The sequence below is a fragment of the Mus musculus genome, chromosome 14 (genome assembly GCF_000001635.26).
Source record: "Mus musculus strain C57BL/6J chromosome 14, GRCm38.p6 C57BL/6J".
In the NCBI taxonomy this organism is placed as follows: Eukaryota; Metazoa; Chordata; class Mammalia; order Rodentia; family Muridae; genus Mus; species Mus musculus.
In genome coordinates, this window is record NC_000080.6 from 57,451,155 (window position 1) to 57,475,246 (window position 24,092).

General features: G+C 42.0%; 1 protein-coding gene across 8 annotated transcripts in view; it reads left to right on the forward strand.

Annotated features, from left to right (window-relative positions):
• Ift88 (intraflagellar transport 88) overlaps nt 1–24,092 on the forward strand; it is a 93,873-nt gene that overhangs the window by 27,091 nt on the left and 42,690 nt on the right. For 7 of the 8 annotated variants that reach the window (XR_003950838.1, XR_383157.4, XR_003950839.1 and 4 more), the window contains exons 14-15: nt 4,307–4,393; nt 21,821–21,920. Coding sequence is in view for 5 of the 8 variants with exons in the window: in XM_006518810.4 (XP_006518873.1) it covers nt 4,307–4,393; nt 21,821–21,920 (187 nt within the window). In the remaining 3 variants the exon portion in view is untranslated. Of the gene's footprint in view, nt 1–4,306; nt 4,394–5,067; nt 6,143–21,820; nt 21,921–24,092 lie in introns of those variants that run through there. The other variant, XM_006518812.4, reaches the window with a different exon arrangement.

The following is a 24,092-nucleotide window of genomic DNA, read 5'->3' on the forward strand; positions in this document are numbered from 1 at the left end:
CTACCACGGATTACATCTCTAGCCTTTTCTTTGCTTTTTATTTTGAGGTAGGTTCACTAAGTTCTCTGAATTACCCTTGGGTTTATTCAGTAACCCAGGCTGGCTTTGAACTTGTGATCTTCTTTCTTCAAACTGGGATTACAAGCCTACTTTACCAGGCCTGGCCTTCTTTAGCTATTCTTAACCATTTCTCTATAATTCTCTCCCTATCCATTTGGTATCATATTACAATTTAGTTACCTTTATTTTGGTTTTTTTTTTTTAAGATTTATTTATTTTTATTATATGTAAGTACACTGTAGTTGTCTTCAGACACTCCAGAAGAGGGAGTCAGATCTCATTACAGATGGTTGTGAGCCACCATGTGGTTGCTGGGATTTGAACTTCGGACCTTCAGAAGAGCAGTTGGGTGCTCTTACCCACTGAGCCATCTCACCAGCCCCTTTATTTTGTTTAAAAAAAAAAAATTGTCTTATGCATTTTTGTCTTGCCTGCCAATTAAATATCAAATTTAAGGAAAAACATGTATTTATTTTGTTGTTTTCTGTTCTTTATTTTTATTTTTCATACATGTGCATAATGAATTTTTATTATATTAACACTTTTATCTTTTTCTCAATAAGTCTTCCTCCTCCTGTCATGTCATGTGTGCCTGTGCAAGTGTGTTGTGTACATGCGTATGCATGTTTGTTTGTATATGCTGTTTCTAGTTCTAACACCAAATATGAGCCTTTTCCACACCAAGATTATCCAATTCTCTGGAAATTAAGTGGGTGGCCAAAAATTCATTTTTCATACCACCTAAGTTCATGCAGAGCCACAGAGACTCAGTCCCACAAGCCTCTTCATCCCCTAATAGAGTCAGCAGCAATGAGCAGGGCCTTCTGTTCTGACTTCATAAGAGACAAGTTTGTTTGTTTGTTTGTTTGAAACCAACTCTTCTTAGGATCTATAATTTGCTAGAAGTGCACAGATCTTGGGAAAACCCTTTGTTTGTATGTGCTAGTTTATTGTAAAGGATACAGCTGAGAAACAAGCAAGAGGCAAGGTACACAGCATGAGCTCCTTGGGAGACTTGTAAGGTTCCATGTCCTTTCCATCTGTGCCTCCTTCTTACCACCTCTGTGTTGACCAACCTTTTCCTCCCTAAGCGAGGCTCTGCATTAGAGACATGACTGATTATGTCGCTGCCATTGCTGATGACTGTGCCTTCAGCTCCTTTCCTTTCTAGGCACTGGAATGTGTCTTAGTCACTGTTCTATTTCATGACCATGGCAACTCTTATAAGAAGAGCATTTAATTAGGGCTTGCTAACAGTTTCAGGGATTTAGACCATTATCATCGTGAGGGGAGCATGGCAGCAGGCATGGTGGGCATAATGCTGAAGAAGTAGCTGAGACATAGATCCTGATCCATGGCCAGAAAGAGAGAGCCTGAGCCTGGCATGGGTTTTTGAAACCTCAGAGCTTCCTCCAACAAAGCCACACCTCCTAATCCTTTCAAAGAGTTCCACTCTCTGTTGACTAAGCATCCAAATATATGGGCCTCTTAGGAGCATTCTTAGTCAAACCACCACAGGATGAGGAACTGAAAGTTCTAGACGTTTGATCACATGTGTTGATTTCTGTCAATTCAGCTCCATTTTTATCCCCATTGAGACAGGGTCTCATGTAGTCTGTGCTGTTTTTCAAACTTGTTCTTTTGGTAAGGATGGCCTTGAACCTTAGTCCTTCTGAATCCACCTGCTAAGTAATCATGTTCATCTTTGAACCTTTTAGGGACCATGGGACATCATCTCATTAGCATAACTCGTGGTCAGAAAAGAGCATACTTTTAGCATAGGAGAAGCTCCAAAAGTTTGGGGATCTTTCTCTCTCTCTTTCTCCCTCCCTCCCTCCCTCCCTCCCTCCCCCCCCCCATTTCTTTTTCTTTCTTCTTTTGAGGGTTTTACTGTCTCCTGCCTAGCACTCTGACTTTGTTTCTTATTCTAATGCATTTCCTCACAGAGCCATCCTCCATCAAACGTGACTTGAAGGTCTAAGAGTTATTAAGCATGCAATACATATGTTACATGGTAGAGAACAACCTTTGATTTTCTTAATTTTGGCAAAATAGATACACTGTAAAATATACCATCCTAAAATGTATTTACTTAGACAGGTCTTACCATGGAGCCCAGGCTGGGCTGGAGTTTATGGTCTTCCTGCCTTCTGGGGTTCAGATGTGAGTCACTGTGCCTGACACCGAAACATTTACTTTTTTCCCCCTCAAAACAGGGACTCTGTGTAGCCCTGGCTGTCCTGGAATTTGCCTGCCTCTGCCTCTGAGGGCTGGGATTAAAGGCATGAGCCACCTCACTTGGCTTATTTAGTCATTTTTCAACTATACAGATCAGTAATATTAAGTACATTTACATTATTGTGTTACTAATCTCCAGCACTCTACTCATTTTCAAAAACTAAAGCTCAGTACCTGTCATATTTATTAAACAGTAGCTCCCAGTATGTACTCAAATACTACTCTCTGGAAACCACTCTTCTACATTCTTTCTCTGTGGTTTACAGTAGTGTAGGTACCTTATAAAAATGGAATAGTAGACTGGTTTTCTTTTTTAAGAGTTTTAAAATTTTTATGTGGATCATTGTTTACCTGCATGCATATGTATATAACATACTCATGCCCACTGCCAGTGGAGGCCAGAAAAGAGCATCAGATCGCCCCAGGACTGGAGTTAAAGCCACCATGTGGGTGCTGGAAACTGAAAGCAAGTCTTCTAGAAGAGAACTAGTGCTCTTTAACCACTGAACCTCTCTACCCCTCGAGTCCATTTTAAAAACTGCTATGTCTATAATTCTAAGAAAAGTAGATTAAGATAAATATCAGCAATCATTTTAAATTTATATATCCCCTTGAATGCAACTTGGCATTTTCCAGTGATGGTGACAATGTGCATTTGATAATATACAAATATGTTGCATACACACACACATACACATACATATATACTTTGAAAAGTAACATGCAGCTGGTGTGGTGGCCTACTCCATGACTTTAATCCCATCATTTAGGAGGTAAAGGCAGGAATGCGGGTGTCTACGAATTTGAGACCAGCCTAGTTTACATAGTGGGTTCTAAGACAGCCAGGGGTACACAGGGAAACTTTTTCTCATAAAACAATACAAAACAGAACAACAAGAATAATAGTTTCTTTTGGGGGATTGTATGCATATATGGCTTGTGTGTTTGCATGTTCATGTGTGTGCTTTTATACATGTGTGTCTGGATGTGCAAATGTAGAAGCCAGAAGTCAATGTTGCTTGTCCCTTATCACTCCACCTTTTGCTGACCAAGTCTAGAGCTCAACCAGTGGCTGGAGTGATCACTCAGTGAAGCCCTAGGATCTCGCCTCTCTGCATCCCAGTGCTGGATTACAGGCACATACCCCTTGGCTTTTCATGTAGGTGCTAGGGAACCCAACTCAGGTCCTCCCTGTGCTTGCTAAGCAAACAGTAACCCACTGAGCCCCTGCCCAGTCCCATCCACTATTTGCTTAATAGTTGTACAGCTCGCATTCATGTCCATAGGTAGGTTATATAATGTAGCTATGGAGCTTCGTCTGTTTCATTCTTTCTTTCCCTTGTCAGAGGCATCATCTCAAGAGCAGGAGAAGAAAGGCACACAGGTATCCCAGGAGGACTCACATGGCGAGTTGTGTTTGCTAGTTGTTTTAGTCTGACTTAGAAACATGTCTCTCAGGATGTGTGAGTGGTAGTAGTGGGATTGAACCAGGTTTAGTCATGATGGGCAAAGAGCTCTAGTACTGAGCTGCAGCCCTAGCCCTTGCTTGGAGAACAGGGCCTTTACTGTGTAAGCCAGAGTGGCCTGTGACTGTCTGGCCTCAAACTCATGATCCTCCTGCCTCTACTACACATGTGTTAAAATTATATACACCACCACTCCTTGCCTTTTGGGTTTTTTGTTTGCTGTTTGGTTTGGTTTCATTTTACTTTTAGTTTCAGGTGTTTAGTTTGCTTGTCTGTTAGTTTTGGTTTTGAGACAGGGTTTCTCAATACAGTCCAGTGTGTCCTGAACGCGGATCATCTGCCTTTCCCTTCTCAGTGCAGGAGGCAGGCCCTGCTCACTCCTAGCCTTTATGAGTACATAGCGTATGTGGCCGTCTGTCCGCTACTACGCTTCTGTGCTGTGTTAGTTTTCATAGATAATCTTTATACTTCAATTTTGAGAATTAAATATAAATTACTTTTATGTCACATCTAAATATAACTCCTTTGTTTTTATAATACAGGAAAGCCATGGCAGAAAAATACATCATGACAGCTGCAAAACTCATTGCTCCTGTGATCGAAGCGTCTTTTGCTGTGGGTTATAACTGGTAAGAGTGAAATTCAGGCTGGAGAGTCTAGGCTAGGCCTTTGTTCTGAGCTTTGGGCACTGGTGTCTCTTGCTAAGTAGGTTTGCTGGTGACTAGGAGCCAATTGTGCGTGACCTGTAATTTTTTTCTAAAGGTTTTAATAATTTTCTCCCTAGCTTTCTTTTAAACTCTTGAACCATATGTTTAAATTTGTCTTTTCCCTCCTGTCTTTGATTCAAGAGCTCCATAGATACCTACATAGTCTTGTTTCTCTTCAACTTGGGGAAACATCATATAATATTCCTTATAACTTGCTCCCTTCACATCTGTTTATCAATTTCCATCAGACTTTACACTTCCATGTCACTTTCCTTCCCTGATTTGGTATTTTCTCTCTGGTGATTCTTTGATTTCTAAGACTTCATTGGACTTCTCATGCAAACTTCCTCTGTATGTGCATACGTGTGTGTACGTGCGTGTGCATGTGTGTGGGTATATTTTTCCAAGAGCACAGTTTTTCTCTGGTTGTTTCTTTTGGAACTATGGAGGATGAGGCAGCCTTTCGTATTTTATTTTATTTTTTTAATGATTATAGAAGTTGTCTTAGCATTCACAAAGTGATGTACTGAGGATTTACCTAACTCACAACTAGTGCAACTGCAATTTTCCTCTAAATAAGTTTCAAATTTTACTTCATAACTGTTTTTGTTATGTGAGATTTAGGTCATGCCAGGCTAGGAGATTCTCTTCCTTCTTTGTGAGTTTTAGACAAGGTCTCTTGTACCTCGGCTGCCTTTGAATTCTCTGAGTAGCTGGGAATGACCTTGCATGATCTTCCTTCCTCCATCTCCTCAGATTCTGATCACATGTGTGTACCACTAAGCTAGCCAGCTAGCTTGCCTGCCCCCTTCCCTCTTCCTTTTAAGATAGGTTCTCATTCCGTGGTTATATTAATAGGGTTCTCTAAAGGAACAGAAGTGATAGAATGAAGAAAGAATATAGAGAGATGGTGAGATGGCTCAGCAGTTAAGAGCACTGACTGCTCTTCCAGAAGTCCAGAGTTCAATTCTAAGCAACCACTTGGATGCAGTCTATTACTAGTTCCTTGGGATCCTGGGCCTTCTTCTGGCATACAAACATACATGCAGACAAAATACCCATATATAAAAAGATACATATTTAAATAAGTCTTTAATATAATTCATAATATATATTACTAATATATATGATTGATTTGAGGTACCCAGGTTGTGGTCTGTGTAGACAACAGTGGCTGTCTTGTGACTGAAAGGCTAGATATCTCATGGTCCCAGTCTGGCACTAGATCCTGAGGATTTCAGCAGAGCTAATGATCTTCAGTATCCATTGGCATCTCAAAATTCATTTTAATACAGGAGGAACAAGATAAATGAATGTGCCAGAGACAGTGAGAACAATCAGTCAAAAAGCAAAAGGTCCCTTCTCCCATCTCAATTAATGAGAGCTGCCACTAAAAATGTGTTCTCAAATAATCCAGTCAGGGAAATCTCTCACAGTAGTGCCTAGTAGCCTAGACTTTAGTTCATTTCAGGTTAGTCACATTGACAACCAAGATTAGCCATTACAGTGGTCCAGTCTGGAACTCATTTGATCCTTCTACTTCAGCCTCCCAAGTGCTAGGATCACAGGCATAGGGGACAGTATACCCAACTCCCATGTGTCATCTTTCTCTTAACTTTTCAGATCATTCAAGCCAGACATGCAACCTAAGGACCCTTGCTTCAAGCCAAGGTGAATACTTTTGCTTGAATATGTTTCAGTTGTGAAATGATAATCATCCATTTAAAGGAAAGATAGGTTTGCTTAAGAAATGTTGATTTCCAGTGGTGGAGCACGCCTTTAATCCCAGCCCTTAGGTGGCAGAGTCAGGCAGAGTTCTGAGTTCCACAGAGTGAGTTCCAGGACAGCCAGGACTATACAGAGAAACTCTGTCTTGAAAGAAAGAAAGAAAGAAAGAAAGAAAGAAAGAAAGAAAGAAAGAAAGAAAGAAAGAAAGAAAGAAAGAAAGAAAGAAAGAAAGAAGAAAGAAAGACAGACAGACAGACAGGAAGAAAGAAAGGAAAAGAAAGAAAGAGAGAGAAAGGGAGAAAGAGAGGGAGGGAGGGAGGAAGAAGAAAGGAAGGGAGAGAAAGAGAGAGAGAGAGAGAAAGAAAGAAAGAAGAAAGAAAGAAAGAAAGGAAGGAAGGAAGGAAGGAAGGAAGGAAGGAAGGAAGGAAGTGTTGATAAACAGCTACACATAGATGAGCATATCAATATTGGAACCTATCTAAAAAGATACATGTCAGACCATATGTAGTGTAGACCAACCTAATGAAGGAGGAATCTAGGCAGAACACTTAGTCAACAGGTTCTGTCACTTGAGTTTCAGATGTACCCTCATATAGTTTTATCTTGGACTAACATTTTAAAAGATAAAATATAAAATCTGTTTTAATCAAAGAGAATAGTTTCCTATTATATTTCTTTCTTAATTTTTATTATTATTTTGTGTGTATGGGTGTTTTGCCAGCATGTATGTCCGTGCGATGTGTGTGTGCCTTGTACGTAGGAGAGTCAGAAGAGGGCATCAGATCCCCTCAAGCTGGAGTTATAGAAGTGAACCACCATGTAGATGTTGGAAATCAAACCCAGGTCCTCTGCAAGAACAGCCAGTACTCTTACCCAGAGCCATCTCTTCGGTCCCTTATGTATTTTTTATCATAACAGAACTTCTAAGATTTTATTTGTAACCTAAAATATGTCTTATTTTCCTTTTGTTATCTGGATAGGAACAAATCCTTTATATGGGATCTGCCAATTTAAAAAAAAAAAAAAAAAAAAGCTATCTCAGGCATGGTGGTACATGCCTGTAATCCCAGAATTTGGAAGGTGAAAATTAGGAGCAAGGCCATCCTTAGCTGCATGACCGGTTTAACAAGTTTGTGGCCAGCCTGAGCTACATGAGAGCCTATCTCAAAAAACCTTTTTTCCCTCTTTTTTTTTTTTTTGGCTAGATTTCAGATAACAAGAAAGTCAAGTACAAATTTTATTTTAGTGGCTTGAAAGGTACCTTATATATCTGTACTATGTAGGGACCAGGGGAAGAACTGAAGTCCTCAGGGAATGTGTATTGTTCATGTGGGCACATTTTGAGGGCTCCAAGGCCTTGGACCTATGGGACAGTTGACAGACTGTCTCTTTGATAACAACCTATCTGGGCCAGGCTGAAGGGGGTGGCAAAGCTTTCCTCAGGAATCAGTGGTTGGTCAGTGTGTGTGAAGACAGGCAACTGCAGTTTTCTTCTCTGATGCTTACTGCCTGAGACTGGATGCCCACAGAGACTTCCTACTGAGACATGCTACTGTACTCATATAAGTGTGCGACTGTCCTTTATTCATATCCTTACCACCTCTGTCAGGATTCTAGGGTTCAAGCCTCGCAGGATCTGGCAGTAATTGACATGAACATATATACAAATAGGTGTGTATAGGTGTGTATAGGTGATTATTTTGTATCCATGGTATAATATACATACATACATTATACACATACATACACATACTTTAGAGAGAGCATAGTAGATAACACTCTTTGGAGACAATCTTATAGTTTATGATTGAGATTAAAGACTGTTTTGGGCCTATATCTCTGAACCTGCCATCTGCCCACCATCTTGGGGATCCATTGCTGTGTCCTGTCCCTGTTGAAGAGGTCCAGGAGGCTCTGTACACGGCTCTGGCACAGCTTCTGTCACCGTGTGAATGTGCTGTTATGAAGAGAACCGTGAGGAGGACAGTGGGGTCCAGAGGCCAGGAATGGAGTTGCTTATCCTCTGAGGACATAGCTGTGCATTTCCCCTGCTAGGAGTGGCAGGATCTGGGTGCTGCTCAGAGGTCCCTCTGAGGGATGTGATGCTGGATGTCCACAGCAGCCTGGTGTCCTAGGGGCACTGCATGCCAAGCCTGAATTGCTCTCCAAGTTGGAGTGTGAATTTGGGCCATGGGATGTATCAGAAGTCTCAGTCCACAGCCTTCTAGAAAACGCCTAGTTCCAGGGGGTGACTGGGATGCATAAATTAAAGGAAGAATTTAGGTGACGTTGTCTGCTAGTTTGAGGAGAAGAAGATGGTTTGCACAAGAATACTCAAGGAGGGTTCTACTGCTGTGTCTCAGGGTAGTGACCAGATTTGAACACGTGCAATGGAACCCTTTTCCTGTTTGCCCCTGTCTGCTGCTGAAAGTACCTGGAGGGAGAAAGGCTCTTCCTTGGCATATGAGAGAGGTGGGATGTCTGGTGGCATATGAGAGAGGTGGGATGTCTGGTGGCATATGAGAGAGGTGGGATGTCTGGTGGGATGTCTTTATACACTTAATATAATAGAGAAATGGAACGAGAGGCAGAGGGCAGGCGGGACTTAACCCGGGCTGAGGAATAGGTGAGAGTGGAGAAAGGCGGGATTCTCCAGAGTGTGCATGCAGAGAAACATTCCATGTGAGTCATGGTTATCCTTCCCACCTTTGCTCTTTTCCTGCATGTCACCAGCTGCCGATGAGTAAGCCACAGGCTTTTCAAGATGTGACAGCTGTTCAGTGTTTGGAGAACTTTTAAGACTTGAAATTAAATAAAACATTTAAATTAAGCTATTTGATATCTGTTCTGTTTATATCATTTTAAACTGACATTTGTAAGAAAGATGCCAATCAAGCCTTCTGTTTAATTTAGCTTCTTGGGGAGTTCTGTGTTTGTATATATAAAATTATTCAGTTAAAGGGAAGTAATTTTGAGATTCAAAGACTACTTTCTTTTTTTTTTAAAAAAAAAACATGTTTATGGACACTTTATTTTTAAGATTTATTTATTTATTATATGTAAGTACACTGTAGCTGTCTTCAGACACTCCAGAAGAGGGCATCAGATTTCATTACGGATGGTTGTGAGCCACCATGTGGTTGCTGGGGTTTGAATTCGGGACCTTCGGAAGAGCAGTCGGAGCTCTTAACCACTGAACCAGACTACTTTCTGTCCATTCAAGCCAATTCTTTCAATTTCATTTCCACTTAAAAGGTTTTCAGTGGCAGCCACGGGTTGTTTTTAAGTCACTAGTTTTGCTGTGAAACATCCCCCCCCACCCCCCCACCCCCCATTGAGATCTGCACTATACCAATGCAGGTAGGGGAAATCCCTACAAGCTCTGCTGCTGACAGGAAAGTGATTCCTATGAAGTAAGAAGGAAAGTGTGGTTCTGGTCAACTTAGTTAGGCTGGGTCAAACTTCAGGAGTCAGATGCTAGACAGTTTATTATTAGAGTCTTTAAACCCAGTACAATTCGGAAAAAAAGTTTCCAGGCAAGAACCACTCCAATTCTAGGTATACAATAAAGCTCAAAGAATGGTTAGATAGAAACTCTTTTGCAAAATACATGTGACTATGAAGATGGGTTCTATAGCTTAAGGATCTAGATCTGGTGTGGTCTCTGACCAAGAGAGCAGACAGGACAGCAGCCTGTAAAGTACACGTGACATCTCCCCTAAGGATGGGGTCTATTACCCCGGAGAGAGAGAGAGAGCGAAAGATAAAGGTCTAGGGAGGGAGAGTGCCGGGTAAACACTCCGGTGCATTTGGGTAAGGTCTGGCTCTGCAGATAGCACAGGTCACCAGGTCACTCATAACATCCACTCTCAGTTTCCTGAGTAGAAAACAGGCACCTCCTCCCTTAAGGAGGTGCGCTGGAGTGATTGCAATCCCCGTTCCCTAAGTGCGCAGTGGGCACGAGAACCTTTGTGCCCCCAGCATGCTGCTAGCTCAGCTTTCAACATTTTACTGATTCTATAGAGTTACAAAACCATGAATGTTTTGTTTTTGTTTTGTTTTGTTTCTCTAAAATAAATGGAGTTATTGACCCCTCTCCCCATCCCCCATATTTCTGAGCTAGTTTTCAGTGAGCACCTAGCTCAGGCTTGATGCTGTTTGTGATTTAAACTGTGGCTCCCTCCAAAAGGTTAAGCTTACGTTTATTGATAACAATTCAGTTTTGCTTCCTTTTTAAAAGAGATTTTTGTCTTTCTCATTATTTATATATGTGTGGGGAGTGGGGTGTGCTTGTTGTCATCTCACGGAGGACAGAAGAGGAGGGCATCAGATCCCTTGGAGCTAGAGTTACAGGCGATTGTGAGCCTCCTTTAGAAGATCAGTACATGGTCCCCCAACCATTGAGCTATCTCTCCAGCCTCTGGGATTCTTTGTACCTTGTTACCGAGGCAGAGTCTCTCTAGTTTGCTGCTGCTACACTCTATCCTAGGCTGGGTGGGCCATGAGCTTCTAAGGAATTCTGACTCTGACCCTCATCTGCTTGTAAGAGTGTTAGGACTACAGACACATACCAGGGTCTGGCGTTTTGCATGGGTTCTGGGAATCCACATTCAAGTCATGAGACTTGAGAAGCAAGCACTGTGGCCCACTGAGCCTTGCCTTATGTTGCTTTCTAAGGCAGTATGGAGCCCTGAATGGGCTTCAGCTTTGGCCCTCCCAGTACTGGGATTACAGGCATGCACCCACTTCTGGATTGCTCTGATGACTCGCTAAAGGAACAGACAGTACTCACTTTGATAGGAAGCTCTAGCCTAGCATTGCAAGGAGGGGTGGGAGCATGGCTGATGTGAGCCGTCGCCCCTCTTCCATAAAGCTGTAAGAGGGCTTGTAGGTGAGAAGTGAGCACTTGGGTGTTGATAACTCCTCCCCGCAAAGTGATTCTGATATGTGCAACACTTTTGTTGTTGCTGCTGCTGTTAGCAGTGGTGTCTCCTTTGAATGAATATTAAAATTGTCAGGGGATTTCACACATCCTCAAGGGGCAGTCTGTAGTTTAGACTAATTAAATCAAAATGCCTTTGTTTAGGTTACAGTCCTGGGGGGTTCCTTACATGTGACTGACATTGCTCTGCATCATGCCAGTAGCTCATCAACCACATGGCCCTGTTAAAAGTGAAGATGCAGGCAATCTTACATGGGACAGCTTTCCCAAAGGGCCTGGGTATGGAATAAGCAGTCTTGCCTTGGTTTTATAATTTCCACTTATTTCCTCTGGCATTCTTCTTAACTTATTCCCATATGATTATATCATTTTAACATTTTTTTGGTGAGAAGTAAAGTGTACACAAAAAATTATACAGACCAGCTGGGGGCACTGACATATATAGCTGTGATACCAGCTCAGGAGGCTGAGATAGGGGTTTCAGATGGGCCCAGTAGTTCAAGACTAGCCTGAGCATATAAGTAAAACTTATCTAGAAAAATAAGAGTTATACAAAACAGTATTCACTGAATGATGTATCGTGAAACAAACACCCATGTGACTTCTGTATTAGCTTGGTAAGTAAAATGTAAAGACTGGTAGAATCTTAGAAGGTCCTGGTGCCATCACCACACTCTTCAACCAAACGGTGGCTGGGTCTTCTCTTCGCTTCCTTGCTTTTCCTCCTTAACCACGGCAGGCGTCTCTGCATTCTCTGCACACTGTAATGAAGCTTTTCTGGCTTTAAGCCAGGCATAGCTCTGTATTAGATGATAGAGAATCTGTATTGTAGATAGAATCACACTGACTGTGTTCCTTTGTTCATGGCCTTCTTTACCTTATGTTTGCAAATGGTTTCCATGCCCTTATAGAGAGCTGTGGTTTGTTCAGTATCATTGCTTCTGATGTTGTATTACTGTGTATCTGTTTTCATGTTAGTGGGCATCGTGGCAGTTTTCAGTTGGAATTTGACACTATTATCAATATTGTTATATGATTGTGGGTATAGACCTTATTTATATTTGGGATGGTTTTGATGCTACCAAGTCCTGGCCCTTTCTCCCTCAGCAGCATATAGAAATTCTTAGCATATTTTGTAGTTGTTCATCTTAACTAAACAGCTTGTTAGCATTGTGGTTTTTGATGTGCACTTCACTAATGGTTGAATAGTGTCATGTGTTAATTTGTCATACAGTTATTTTGTTGTGCACTGAGTGCCATTTAAGACTCTTGGCCACCAGGCGTGGTGGCACATGCCTTTAATCCCAGCACTCAGGAGGCAGAGGCAGGCGGATTTCTGAGTTCGAGACCAGCCTGGTCTACAGAGTGAGTTCCAGGACAGCCAGGGCTACACAGAGAAACCCCGTCTCGAAAAACAAAACAAAACAAAAACAACAACACCACCAAAAAAAGACTCTTGGCCTTGTTTTGGGTTAGTTGGTTAGTTGGTCCTCTTGGGGATACTTTTGTTTATCTCAACTTCATGAAAATATTTTCCTGTTTTCTTGAAGAGTCTTTGGGCTCGGTTTTGAGTTTGTTTTTGAGACAGGGTCTCACTATGCAGTCTTGACTGTCCTGGAGTTCACTATGTAGACTGTTACATGGTACTGACCAAAGTCCAGAGTGAGGGTCTGTATTAAGCTGGCCAGAGACTGCCTTCTCACAGAGAAGCCTCTAAAGCGTTTTACAGAGAGCGTTTAAAGGCAAAGAACACAGAAAGCCTGCATCCTGCTTGGCCATTGCAAGAGGAAGTAAAGCAAGCAAGCAGTTTAGCAAAAACAGTGCATTCAGCTGGGCCATTTTGACCCCAAGTTTCTAGACCAGGGTTTGGTAGTTTCCCACAGGACTTTTAATGTTGGGGGTCGGGAAAAGGAGGTCAATTTGAAGTTAAACCAAAGATGGCTCTAGCTGAGACAAGAGGGAGGAACCTTTGCCCTGTCACAAGACCAGGCTGGCCAGAAGCTCACAGAGATCCACCCGCTCCTACTTCCCCAAGTACTGAGATTAAAGGTATGTGCCACCATGCCCAGCTTTTTTGAAGTTTTACCTGTCACATTTAGATGGATGATTTATGTGAAAGTATCATGTAAAGTCAAGTTTAGTTTTTCTTTTTTCTTCCCTTTTCCTTTTTGGGCTGCCACTCAACTCTGTATCAGTTGTAAAATAATTATGTTTTTCTCATGGTGTTATAATGTCATCTTTGGCATATATCAAGTGCCTATGCATGCATGGATTTGTTTATGGAGTCTTTAATCCATTTATTCCATCCCTAAAACCACATAGGTTTGGGTTTTTTTGTTTTTGTTTTTTTGTTTGTTTTTTTGTTTGTTTTTCGAGACAGGGTTTCTCTGTATAGCCCTGGCTGTCCTGGAACTCACTTTGTAGACCAGGCTAGTCTCAAACTCAGAAATTCGCCTGCTTCTGCCTCCCAAGTGCTGGGATTAAAGGTGTGTGCCACCACACCCAGCTCAAACCCACATAGTTTTAACTTTTTATAATTCATAACAAATATTGCTATATGATAATGTTATAGTGTAAATGCTCATTTTTCTACAAAATTCATGAGTTGAGATCTTAACCACCAAGATCATAACCATTAGGAGATGTGACTTATGGGATGTGATTAAGTCATAAGAGTAGAACCCTTATGAATAAAATTAGTTCCCTTGAAAAAGATACTCAGAGAGTAGCTAACTCCTTCCAGTTTATGAGGATGCTGAAGAAAGATAGATGACCCTTTTCAAAAAGCAGACCCTTGATCTTGGACTTCCCAGCCTGTAGAATGCTAAGAAATAAATGTGTTGTTTTTTAAGCTACCCATTTGTGGTATGAGACAGAATTACAAGAATAAACCCTCTCCTTTGTTCTTCAGGGTTGCTTTGACTGTTCTTGGACCTTTAGAATCAGTGTTTCAATTTATGTTTCTGTTTCTGTTTCCCTCTCCCCCAATCACTGGGATTTAAACTTAAATCTATAAAATACTATTAATTTAAGAAATTAATAGACTTAGATTTTATGGAGTGACAAAATTGAACAGAATGTACAGAGTATTCCCACATTTCCCTCGTCACCTACCAGGCAGACTCCCTCACTGTCTAGACTATGTAGTAAGTACATTTATCACCTCTGATAAGCACATACAGATGCACCATTATTACCCGAGCCTGTGGTTTAGGATTCTCTCTTTGTGTTGTGAAACATGTGTGTATTTTATGTATCTATCAGTATAGTATCATACAGAATATTACCTTTGCCATAAAACTCCTCTGGTCATTCCTCCATCAGCTCACTGCCTTAGCTGCCATAGATCTATCTATTGCTTCCACAGCTTTATCTTTTCCTGCCTGTCATAGTGCTAGAATCTGTGCAGCTCTCACATCAGATCTGACATTTAGTGAAATGCCTGTGAGTTTCCTCCATGTGTTCTGTGGTTTGATAGCTCACTACTTTTTAATTCATAGTAGTGTTTCATTTTACAAGTGTCTACTCATTGACCATTCAGAGACATCTTGGTTGCTTCTAAGTTTTGGCAATTGTGAATAACACTGTTAAAAAACATCCTTGTATAGGTTTCTATCTGAACATAAGTTTTAAACTTTTGAGTAAATACCAAAGAATACAACAGCAAGGTCATATAGTAAGGACATTTTGTAAGAAACTGCTCACTATGTTCCAGAGTGGCTGTACCTGATAAGTTATTTCTCCACAAATAAAAGCCATTCAATTATATTAAACACAGATTTTTTTGTTTTTTGGGTTTTTTTTGTTTTTTGGTTTTTTTTTTTGAAGCTGCTCTTAGATAAGTTCACTGGCCCCCAAGAAAGGATGCCAGGAAAGTCACCATGGGGAGAGAGAGAAGTGAAAAGGTGAAGAGAAATTAAAAAAGAATGTGCCCACAGAGAAAGAGAGGGAGGGAGGGAGGGAGGGAGGGAGGGAGGGAGGGAGGGAGGGAGAGAGAGAGAGAGAGAGAGAGAGAGAGAGAGAGAGAGAGAGAAGGAAGACCAGAGTGTCTGGGGAAGGTAGCCCAGCCCATGGGTTGGAAAGTTCATGGTTGAGGGCAAGGTATGCTAGGTAGGGACTGAGGGATCCTGGGAGAGCCTGGAGGCCAGGGCTGCTTTGGTGTGTAAGTATGTAGCTTGGCCCCTGGACCCTTGTCCTGAGGTCTGAATCCAAACAGTACTGTTCGGCATTCCTTCCAGTGGCGAGGGAGAGTTCCTGTTGCTCTGCATACTTGCCAGAACTCATTGTCTTTAGGTTTGTCTTTTCTAATTGATGTAGAAAAGCATCTCACGGGCGTTGTTATAGTTTGTGATTTACTAGTGAAATCAAGCATCTTTTCTAAGGGCATTTTTATTTGCCAAGTGATTATTTTATATTAGCAGTCTTTGCGAAATTTCAATTTTATATTTATTTGTTGGCTGGTGCTGGGGAGGGAGCCTAGTACCTTACGCAGGTGAGTCAAGATTCTGCCAAGCTCAGCCCTTGGATTTTTTTTTCTTTTTCCTTTTTTTAGTCCCCGTCCGTGTGATTCAGGTTGGTCTTGAACTCCCCCTCTATCCCAGACTTCTCTAGAACTTCAGTCCTTCTGCCTCTGCCTGCATCCTGGGATTTCAGGAGTACACAGTCCTGCTCGGCCCAATTTTATAGTTTTCCTTTGTTCTTGTTTGGTTTCAGGAGTCCTTCACATATTTTTTTGTTTTAGTACTTCAATGAATAAGTGCTTCACAACTATCTTTTCCCAGTCTTTAGGTTTTTGTACTGGCTGGTTTTGATAGAACTTAGTGGGGAACCCCCCCCCCCACTCAATTCCCGATTCGGCGTGCACCCAAAAAATCACGAAGGACCATCTTGATGTAATTACATGAGGTCATTTAATGACGGAGCTCTGGACCGACATGCATCCCACACAGGAGATAACAGATGTCGGCCACGAGGCTCAAAAGCTAGGGGTTTTTATGGGGTAAGGGGCTTAGGGGTGTGGAATTCAGCATAGCGACACACTATTGGCTTATTCAAACATCAGCAGAAAACTTACATGTACGTGCAGGGTGTCAGAGTTCTGTGAGTTGTTGACTCAGTTCAGATAGCCCTGTTATGTCCTCACATTCCTCTTTATCTTATGGCCAAGATGTTCCCAGGAATGTTTTAACTACAGGGTATACCCAGGTTTGTTTTTCTTTTCTCTCAGCCCCAGGCAGCCTCTAGGCTCACATAACAACCAGCAATTTCTGAGTACTTTATATGACTTACAGGTTTTGAAATTTCATCTTTCTTTCAGTTTTGCACGTCGACTTGACACAAGCTGGAGTTACCTCAGAGAAAGGAGCCTCCCTTGAGGAAATGCCTCTGAGATCCAGCTGTAAATGCCTTCATTTTCTCAATTAGTGATCAAGGGGGGAGGGCCTAGCCCATTCTGGGTGGTGCCATCCCTGGGCTGGTCATCCTGAGTTCTATAAGAAGGCAAGCTGAGCAAGCCAGAGGAAGCAGGCCAGTATGTAACATTCCTCCATGGCTTCTACATCAGCTCCTGCCTCCAGATTCCTTCCCTGCTTAAGTTCTAGTCCTGACTTCCTTTGGTGATGCACGGCAATGTGGAAGTGTAAGCTGAATAAATCCTTTCCTCCCCAGCTTGATTCTCAGTCATGATGTTTTGTGCAGGAATACAAACCCTGACTAAGACAGTTTTCTTCTCATTTCTTGACATTCTGGAAAGTGCTTAGAATGTCACTGAAATCAGCAGATGAGGAGAGGAACAATCACCATCTCTGTATTGTGAGCACTCCAACTGTGAGCATGGTATATGCCTCTATTTATTTATGTCTCCTAAGTTTCTTTTAATATCACATTTTAGAGTTTTTTTTTCATCAATTTATTTATTTGTTCACTTTATATCCCAATATCTGCCCCCCCCCGTCTCTTCCCAGTCCCCCCTTCCCATAGCTCCTCCCCCATTTCCACCTCTTCTTCTCCTCTAAGAAGGGGGGGCTCCCTTGGGTATCACCCCCTACCTAGCACATCAAGTCATCTAATACCTATATACCTTTTGTTACATTTGTCTTATCTGATGTTGTTTTGGTTGTAAACATTTTGTTGTTGTTTTTGTTTTTCTAAACAGGGTTTTTCTGTGTCTAGCTTTGGCTGTCCTGGATCTTTTGCTGTCTAATGAGACAGGCTCTACCTTATCTCCTAGAACTTACTTTTACTTAATCTTAATCCCAAATCTTGAGCATTGCTTTTAGGCCATAAACCTCGACCTTATGAGTGATGTCACGTGTGCTTCACAACAGCCTAAGTGACGTCTGTGTTATCTCAGGGCTGGGTCAGTCCTGACTCCCACAGGCATTGTTTACCTCACTCCTACTCCTAGACCTTATCCTAAGCACTGTTTCTAAGTCACCAAGAGCCCAGCTTACAAATGAAGCCATGTGTCCTTGCGAAGAGCTTCAGTGTGAGCATGTAGTGTTTAACAGAGACAGTAATGTGACATGTAAATGCTGTGTTCTACTCACAGGGCTGACTTCATTATCATCAGAAAACTTCTTTTCCCCCAAAATGGGTTATGCTTAAATATGGCTAAAGTGAAATGATCTGGGCCAGACTCTAGAAGTCCTGGCCCAGTGTCTCTTCATGGAACATTTTTCCCCTGCCTGCTTCTAAGTCTGCAGGGGATCACCACACTTAACAAACTAGCTTTTTTTTTCTTTCATTATTTTTAAAAAGTGTGTGTGTGAGAGAGAGAGAGAGAGAGAGAGAGAGAGAGAGAGAGAGAGAGAGAGAGAGAGAAGGCTCACCTTTCCCCTCTACTGTTGATGTCAGCTGGGCTGGTTCTCTAGCTTCCACGGGTTCTCTGTGTCCTCCTCCTCTCTGGTCTCCTCAGGAGTGCTGTGATTGAGATGCTCACACTGTCAGTCTGGCTTCTATCTGGGTTCTATGGTTTTGCGCAAACACTTTACTCACTGAGCCATCTCCCTTGCCTGCTGTTGATTTTTGAGACAGAGTTTTCTGTGTATCCTAGGGTGGCCTCAAACTGCAATCCTCCTGCCTCTCCCACCATGCCCATCTGAGCTTCTTCACCTTACTAGATGACTTAATTAGAGTTCCATTGCTGTGAAGAGACACCATGACCAAGGCAACTCTTATAAAGGACAACATTTAATCGGGGCAGAGGTTCAGTCCATTATCATAATGGCAGGAAGCATGGCAGTGTCCAGGCAGACTTGGTGCTAGAGAAGAAGCTGAGAGTTTGGCATCTTGATCTGAGTACAGCCAGGAGAAACTGACTCTTCCACACTCGGTGGAGCCTCAAAGCCCACCTCCACATTGACACACTTCTTCCAACGAGGTCACATCTACTCCAACAAGGCCACACCTCCTAATAGTGCCATTTCCCATGAGCCAAGCATATGCAAACCAGCACTCTGGTGCATCTATTTCAATGCTCAGAAGTGATGATGTAGATATTTTTGCTTAGTTTCTAGTCTTAGAGGACAAAGCTTTCAACAGTATGCTCACTTAGTTGTACAATATAAATTGATACACAGACTGCTTCATTGGTAATCCGACTTTAGAAACCATGACTACATTCCCTCTAACCTTCTACATTTTATATTATTTTGTCAGGTGTCTTCATACTGAAAAAATTTTAATCCAGCAAGAAATTACTACAAATTGTTTTCCAGGAGGGGTTTTAGAAATGAGATTAATCAGTCTTTTTATCATTTATGATTTTAGTGTTATGCTTAGAAAGCCAGTGGCCACAAAAAAAGGAAATACTTGTTCATTGAGGCCAATGATAGGTCAAATTTTTTTGAAGTTTTTTTAATTCAGTAAGTTTCAGTTGAATTAAGTTGATAAATATATTAACAACAACAAAGCAATCTAAGTGATCAGTACCCTGACATAAAGTGACACTTTATTTATAAGGTACTAGTCCCTCATTTAATAGGAATGCCTAATTTATAAACTGGGGCCATAGAAATCTTATATTGATATCTGGATTGAGAAGTAAAGAATTAGTAAAGATAAAAGTGGGTAAGAGAGTATTCTAAGTAGAAGGAAGAATATTCTCTACATTCCAGATATCTGAAGTCTTTTACACACACACACACACACCAAAATACTTAAACTAAACTTTAAGGTGGAAGACCCCAGATTCCTCCAGTTAATACATTCCTTTGCTAAGGACCCTTCCAGATTTTAACCACATTCTCTTTATTTATACGTGAATGTTTCTGTGGATGTCATGGTGTGCATAGAGAGGTCAGGGGACAGCTTTCTGGAGTCCATTCTGTTGTTCTTCCTTTAGGTTGGGTGTGGAGATCCGACTCAAATGGTCCGGCAGTGAGTGCTTTAACCACTGAGCCGTCATCACATTCTCCATCTGTGTCCTCAGAATGCTCTTTGTGATAAACTTGTACAGTTCTGAGTGCCGTGATAGCAAGGAATGGAACCTGAGGAGCTCACAAGAGCCTCTTCTCTGAGGCAGCATGGGGCTGCAGTGTGAACCTCAGCCTACCCCTCACAACAGGGACTTGAAGTGTAGGGTAGTCCTGTGCTCATCAAGTCAGTGGCAGAACTGGATAAAATTATATAACAACTAGGTTTTGTGCTGAGGGAAACAGAAACTTGCCTCACCATTCTGTGTTGGAAGTTTGGGTAGAAAGTTTTCACCTCAACACTTGTGCCTCTTACTGTCTCTTATATCTAGTCAGTTCCAAATGCTTTTTCTAAGACTCAGTGTTGTCTTATAGGCCAGCTCAGTCTGCTCTATCAATGTAATTCTGATTCTTCAGCCCCAAGCATAACCTCTCTTTTAGCCCTGTTATTGTGTACTTACACACCCCATCATGAATTGCACATCAGAGATGATGGGACCATTAGTTACCTGATTGTCTGAGCTAAACTTATCTCCATGTCCTTTATCTCAGTGACCACCCACTAATTCTGCCTCCCTTTCTCTCTGAATGGCTGCCTGTCTCCTCTTTCTACCTATATAGATATAAACCTCATTTTGTTCAAGACTCGTCCATTCTATCTACCTATCCTCTGACCTCCATGACTGTCAGTGCAAATTGGCATATTTGGTAGCATCTTCAATCCTTGTCTGGGACTTTCAGGGTGCCGAGTGCATTCTTTTTGTCTTGCCACAGAGGCTCTAAATGATGTACCTTCTGTCTGCTTCCCAGGACATCTTTCTCTCCATGTTTTGAGTGCTTTCTGCTCCATGTAGCAGTTGCATCTTAAATAGGCCCAGCTTGCTGGCCTTACACATCCTTAGAGTGTTATTGATTCATCCTAGGAGACCTTTCTTTTTTTCAAGTCGTTCAGACTTGGCCTTCACACTGAGCTACAGTATCTGTGGAATCTCTGATCTCTCACCTGTCTTCTTGTACTTCTTTGTAAAGAGCTTGCTTTACTATTCTTTCCTCACAGGTGAGGCATTGTATTGTATCTACTCTTGCAGTCCCTGTACCAAAACATAATGTCTGACATGTAATAGGCATTTCATAAATATTTGCTGTGGGGGCTGGTGAGATGGCTCAGTGGGTAAGAGCACCCGACTGCTCTTCCGAAGGTCCGGAGTTCAAATCCCAGCAACCACATGGTGGCTCACAACCATCCGTAATGAGATCTGACTCCCTCTTCTGGAGTGTCTGAAGACAGCTACAGTGTACTTACATATAATAAAAATAAATAAATCTTTAAAAAAAAATATTTGCTGTGTATACCTGAGTTCCCAGATTATTCTTTTGGAACTGAACTTTCATGAGCCGTGTCTTCAGATGGGGACAGATGGTCATTCAGTGAGGTATATTGCAAGTGGGGGAGGGGGGGCTCAAGTCCTCTATCCCTATTTCAAACAGAAAGACTCTTTTATATATGGGACTTTTCAGGAAAAGGTTCTATTGGAGAAGGGGATTCTATGTTTTTAATTATGGTCTGGACTAATGAACCACACCCTCAGTGCCACATATTGTTTTGTTTTATTCACTGAAGCAGATTTAATGAAATATCCATGACCGCATGTGTAATGCCTTCTGTTGTTTTTATCATTGTTTCTAAGATTGACATGTGTGGTGGTTTGAATAAGCATGGCCTCATAGGCTCGTCTGTTTGAATGTTCAGTCACCATGGAGTGACTCTCTTGGAAAAGCTAGAAGGGATAGGATGTGTGCCTTGTTAGAGGAAGTGTGTCACTGGCAATGGGCTTTGAGGTCTTAAAAGCCCATGCCATGCTCAGGCTTTCTCTTTCTGCCCATGAATCAGGATCAGCTCCCAGCTACTTCTTCAGCAATATGCCTGCCATGCCTGCTGCCATGCTCCCCCAGGTGCTGATAATGGACTAAGCCTCTGAACCTGGAATGAAACCTCCAATTAATGCTTTCTCTGTAGGAGTTCCATGGTCTCAGTGGAGAATGATAGGAGGATGGCAGCTGACATTGATCCCTGGTCTCCATATGTGCACGAATACACACAATTGTGTGAACCCAGCAGAACGGTGCAGGCACACACACACTCACTCACACACACACACACACACACACACACACACACACACACACACACACACTTGGAGAGAGAAAGAACTGAAAATAACTGAAATAAAGCAAGTACCGCTTTGTGTCTCGCCCTTCTTACAGGTGTGTGGAAGTAGTGAAAGCCTCTCAGTATGTGGAGCTGGCCAACGACCTGGAGATTAACAAAGCAATTACTTACTTGAGACAAAAGGACTTTAACCAAGTAAGTGCCACCACATTCTCCAGGCAGTTGACCCAGGGAAACTCCTTTCTAGAATACTATTAGAGTGCTCTACCCGTGAGCTTCACCCTCACCCATAACTCTGACAAGCTTCTTCTACATGTTGGTTCTGTTTGTTAAAGTGTAAATACCTTCCATATATAACATATTGTTAAGTTACAAAACCTTATTCTGGTCCAGGCCTGAAAATTTCAGACTGTTCTGCAAAGGGCTAAGGCCTGTAGAAGCCAGTGTGTGTAGGGATCCCAAATAGCAGTCTGATGTGCTTCCATTTTGTCCTGTGTGGAACAGCTTTTCTTGAGGCTGTTTCAAATGTTTCTCATGACAGATGGGCTCCCCATGCTAGACACTGGCTTAGAACTCTGGGATCCCCTCACTGGCAACTGCCACCTGTTGTCTTGAGGATGGAGTGGAGCACTGTCAGCCTTTTAGAACTCGCTCAAATAGAGCAGAGCTGAGACAAAAGCGAAGTCCACAGAGTTTTAAGAAAAAGAGAGGATGCCAAAGTAGAACAAGCAGAATACACTGGGTTTCCTAGGTTATAAAACTGATGGCTAGTGTCCTAAGTACCTCTAAAACCTTCTAGAAACTCCTTGTATCTGCTGTCATTTTACCACCCATTAAAACACCTGTTAGGGCTGCAGAGGTGGCTCAGAGGCTAGGAGCATGTATTTCTTTGGCAGAGGTTCCAAGTTTGGTTCCCTGTACTCAGATCTGGCAGCTCACAGCTGCCCATAAATCCTGCTCCAGGGAATCACATGCACAGAGCCACTCAGGGACATACACATACACACATTTGGAAAACTAATAAAAGCAAATCCTTTTTTAAAATGCCATGGTCAGCCTCAGTGGCTCATGCCTGTAATCCCACCACTGGGGAAATGAGAATCAGAAATCCAGGGTCTCCTCAGCTACTGGTGAGTTTGAAGTCACCCTGAGCCCCATGAGACCCTTTATCAAACAAACAAACAAGCAAATAAATAAGTAAGCAGTTATTGTAAGTTCTGTTGCAGTAGAATCATGTGATGTGAGACAAATTAATTGGTCTCTGTTTTCTTGCTGGAGTGATCTTGGGACCTGAAAAATAATTTATGTGTATGAAGGAGTATACTGTTATAGATGACACAGTAGAAAAAAATTGTATTTATCTATTTTCTCTTGGCATTTTATTTTTACATTTTACTTTACTTTTAGAAAAGGTTAATAGTACATTGCCATAGTTCATGTTTTATTTTTTTTTTTCCATTTTTTATTAGGTATTTAGCTCATTTACATTTCCAATGCTATACCAAAAGTCCCCCTTACCCACCCACCCCCACTCCCCTACCCACCCACTCCCCCCCTTTGGCCCTGGCGTTCCCCTGTACCGGGGCACACAAAGTCTGCGTGTCCAATGGGCCTCTCTTTCCAGTGATGGCCGACTAGGCCATCTTTTGATACATATGCAGCTAGAGTCAGTTCATGTTTTATAACTGTTCATCCAAAACTAAGCACCGTTGTGCACACACACATGGGGTTATTTTGCCTTTGAGACAGAATTTTGCTCTGAAGCTCGAGCTGGCCTCTAACTCACTGTTATCCTCCTTCCATAGCCTGAAAAGGTAGGGTATGATGTTTGGATGTTTCCTATCCAGTGTTAGGCTAGTCTAGAAATGTCAGACAGTTTTGTAAGGCCATGAAAACCCTTTAAAAGAGTACTAGCATACTCATATGGGAACCAAAATTGTGATTTGTGATGCTAGGCACAAACTAAGACCTTTATATATTCTAGATAGGCATCATACCTCTGATCCACACCTCTAGCCTTGGAATCTGGTTTTTAAAACTCTTATTCTTAACTAAACCTGAACCAGCATGCTGCCTGGTACTTCCTTGGAATCAAGCGCTGCACGGCATGTTCTTCTGGCTAGTTGTGGCAGGTGTAGCTCATGGCAGCAGTAAAATGAGGACAGATGTTTGCTTGGACACAAGTGCTTGCCGTACATAGGAGATACCAAGATGCCAAGCATAAATGTATGCTTTTTAAAAGGATGAAAATAAAGCCCACTCTCCCTTCCACCTTCTCCTTCTCATATCAAAGGCATTTCTAAGTTGGATCTCCATGCTGTTCATGTAAGGTGCCTACTGTTCTGCATGCCATTTGAGTAGCATTAT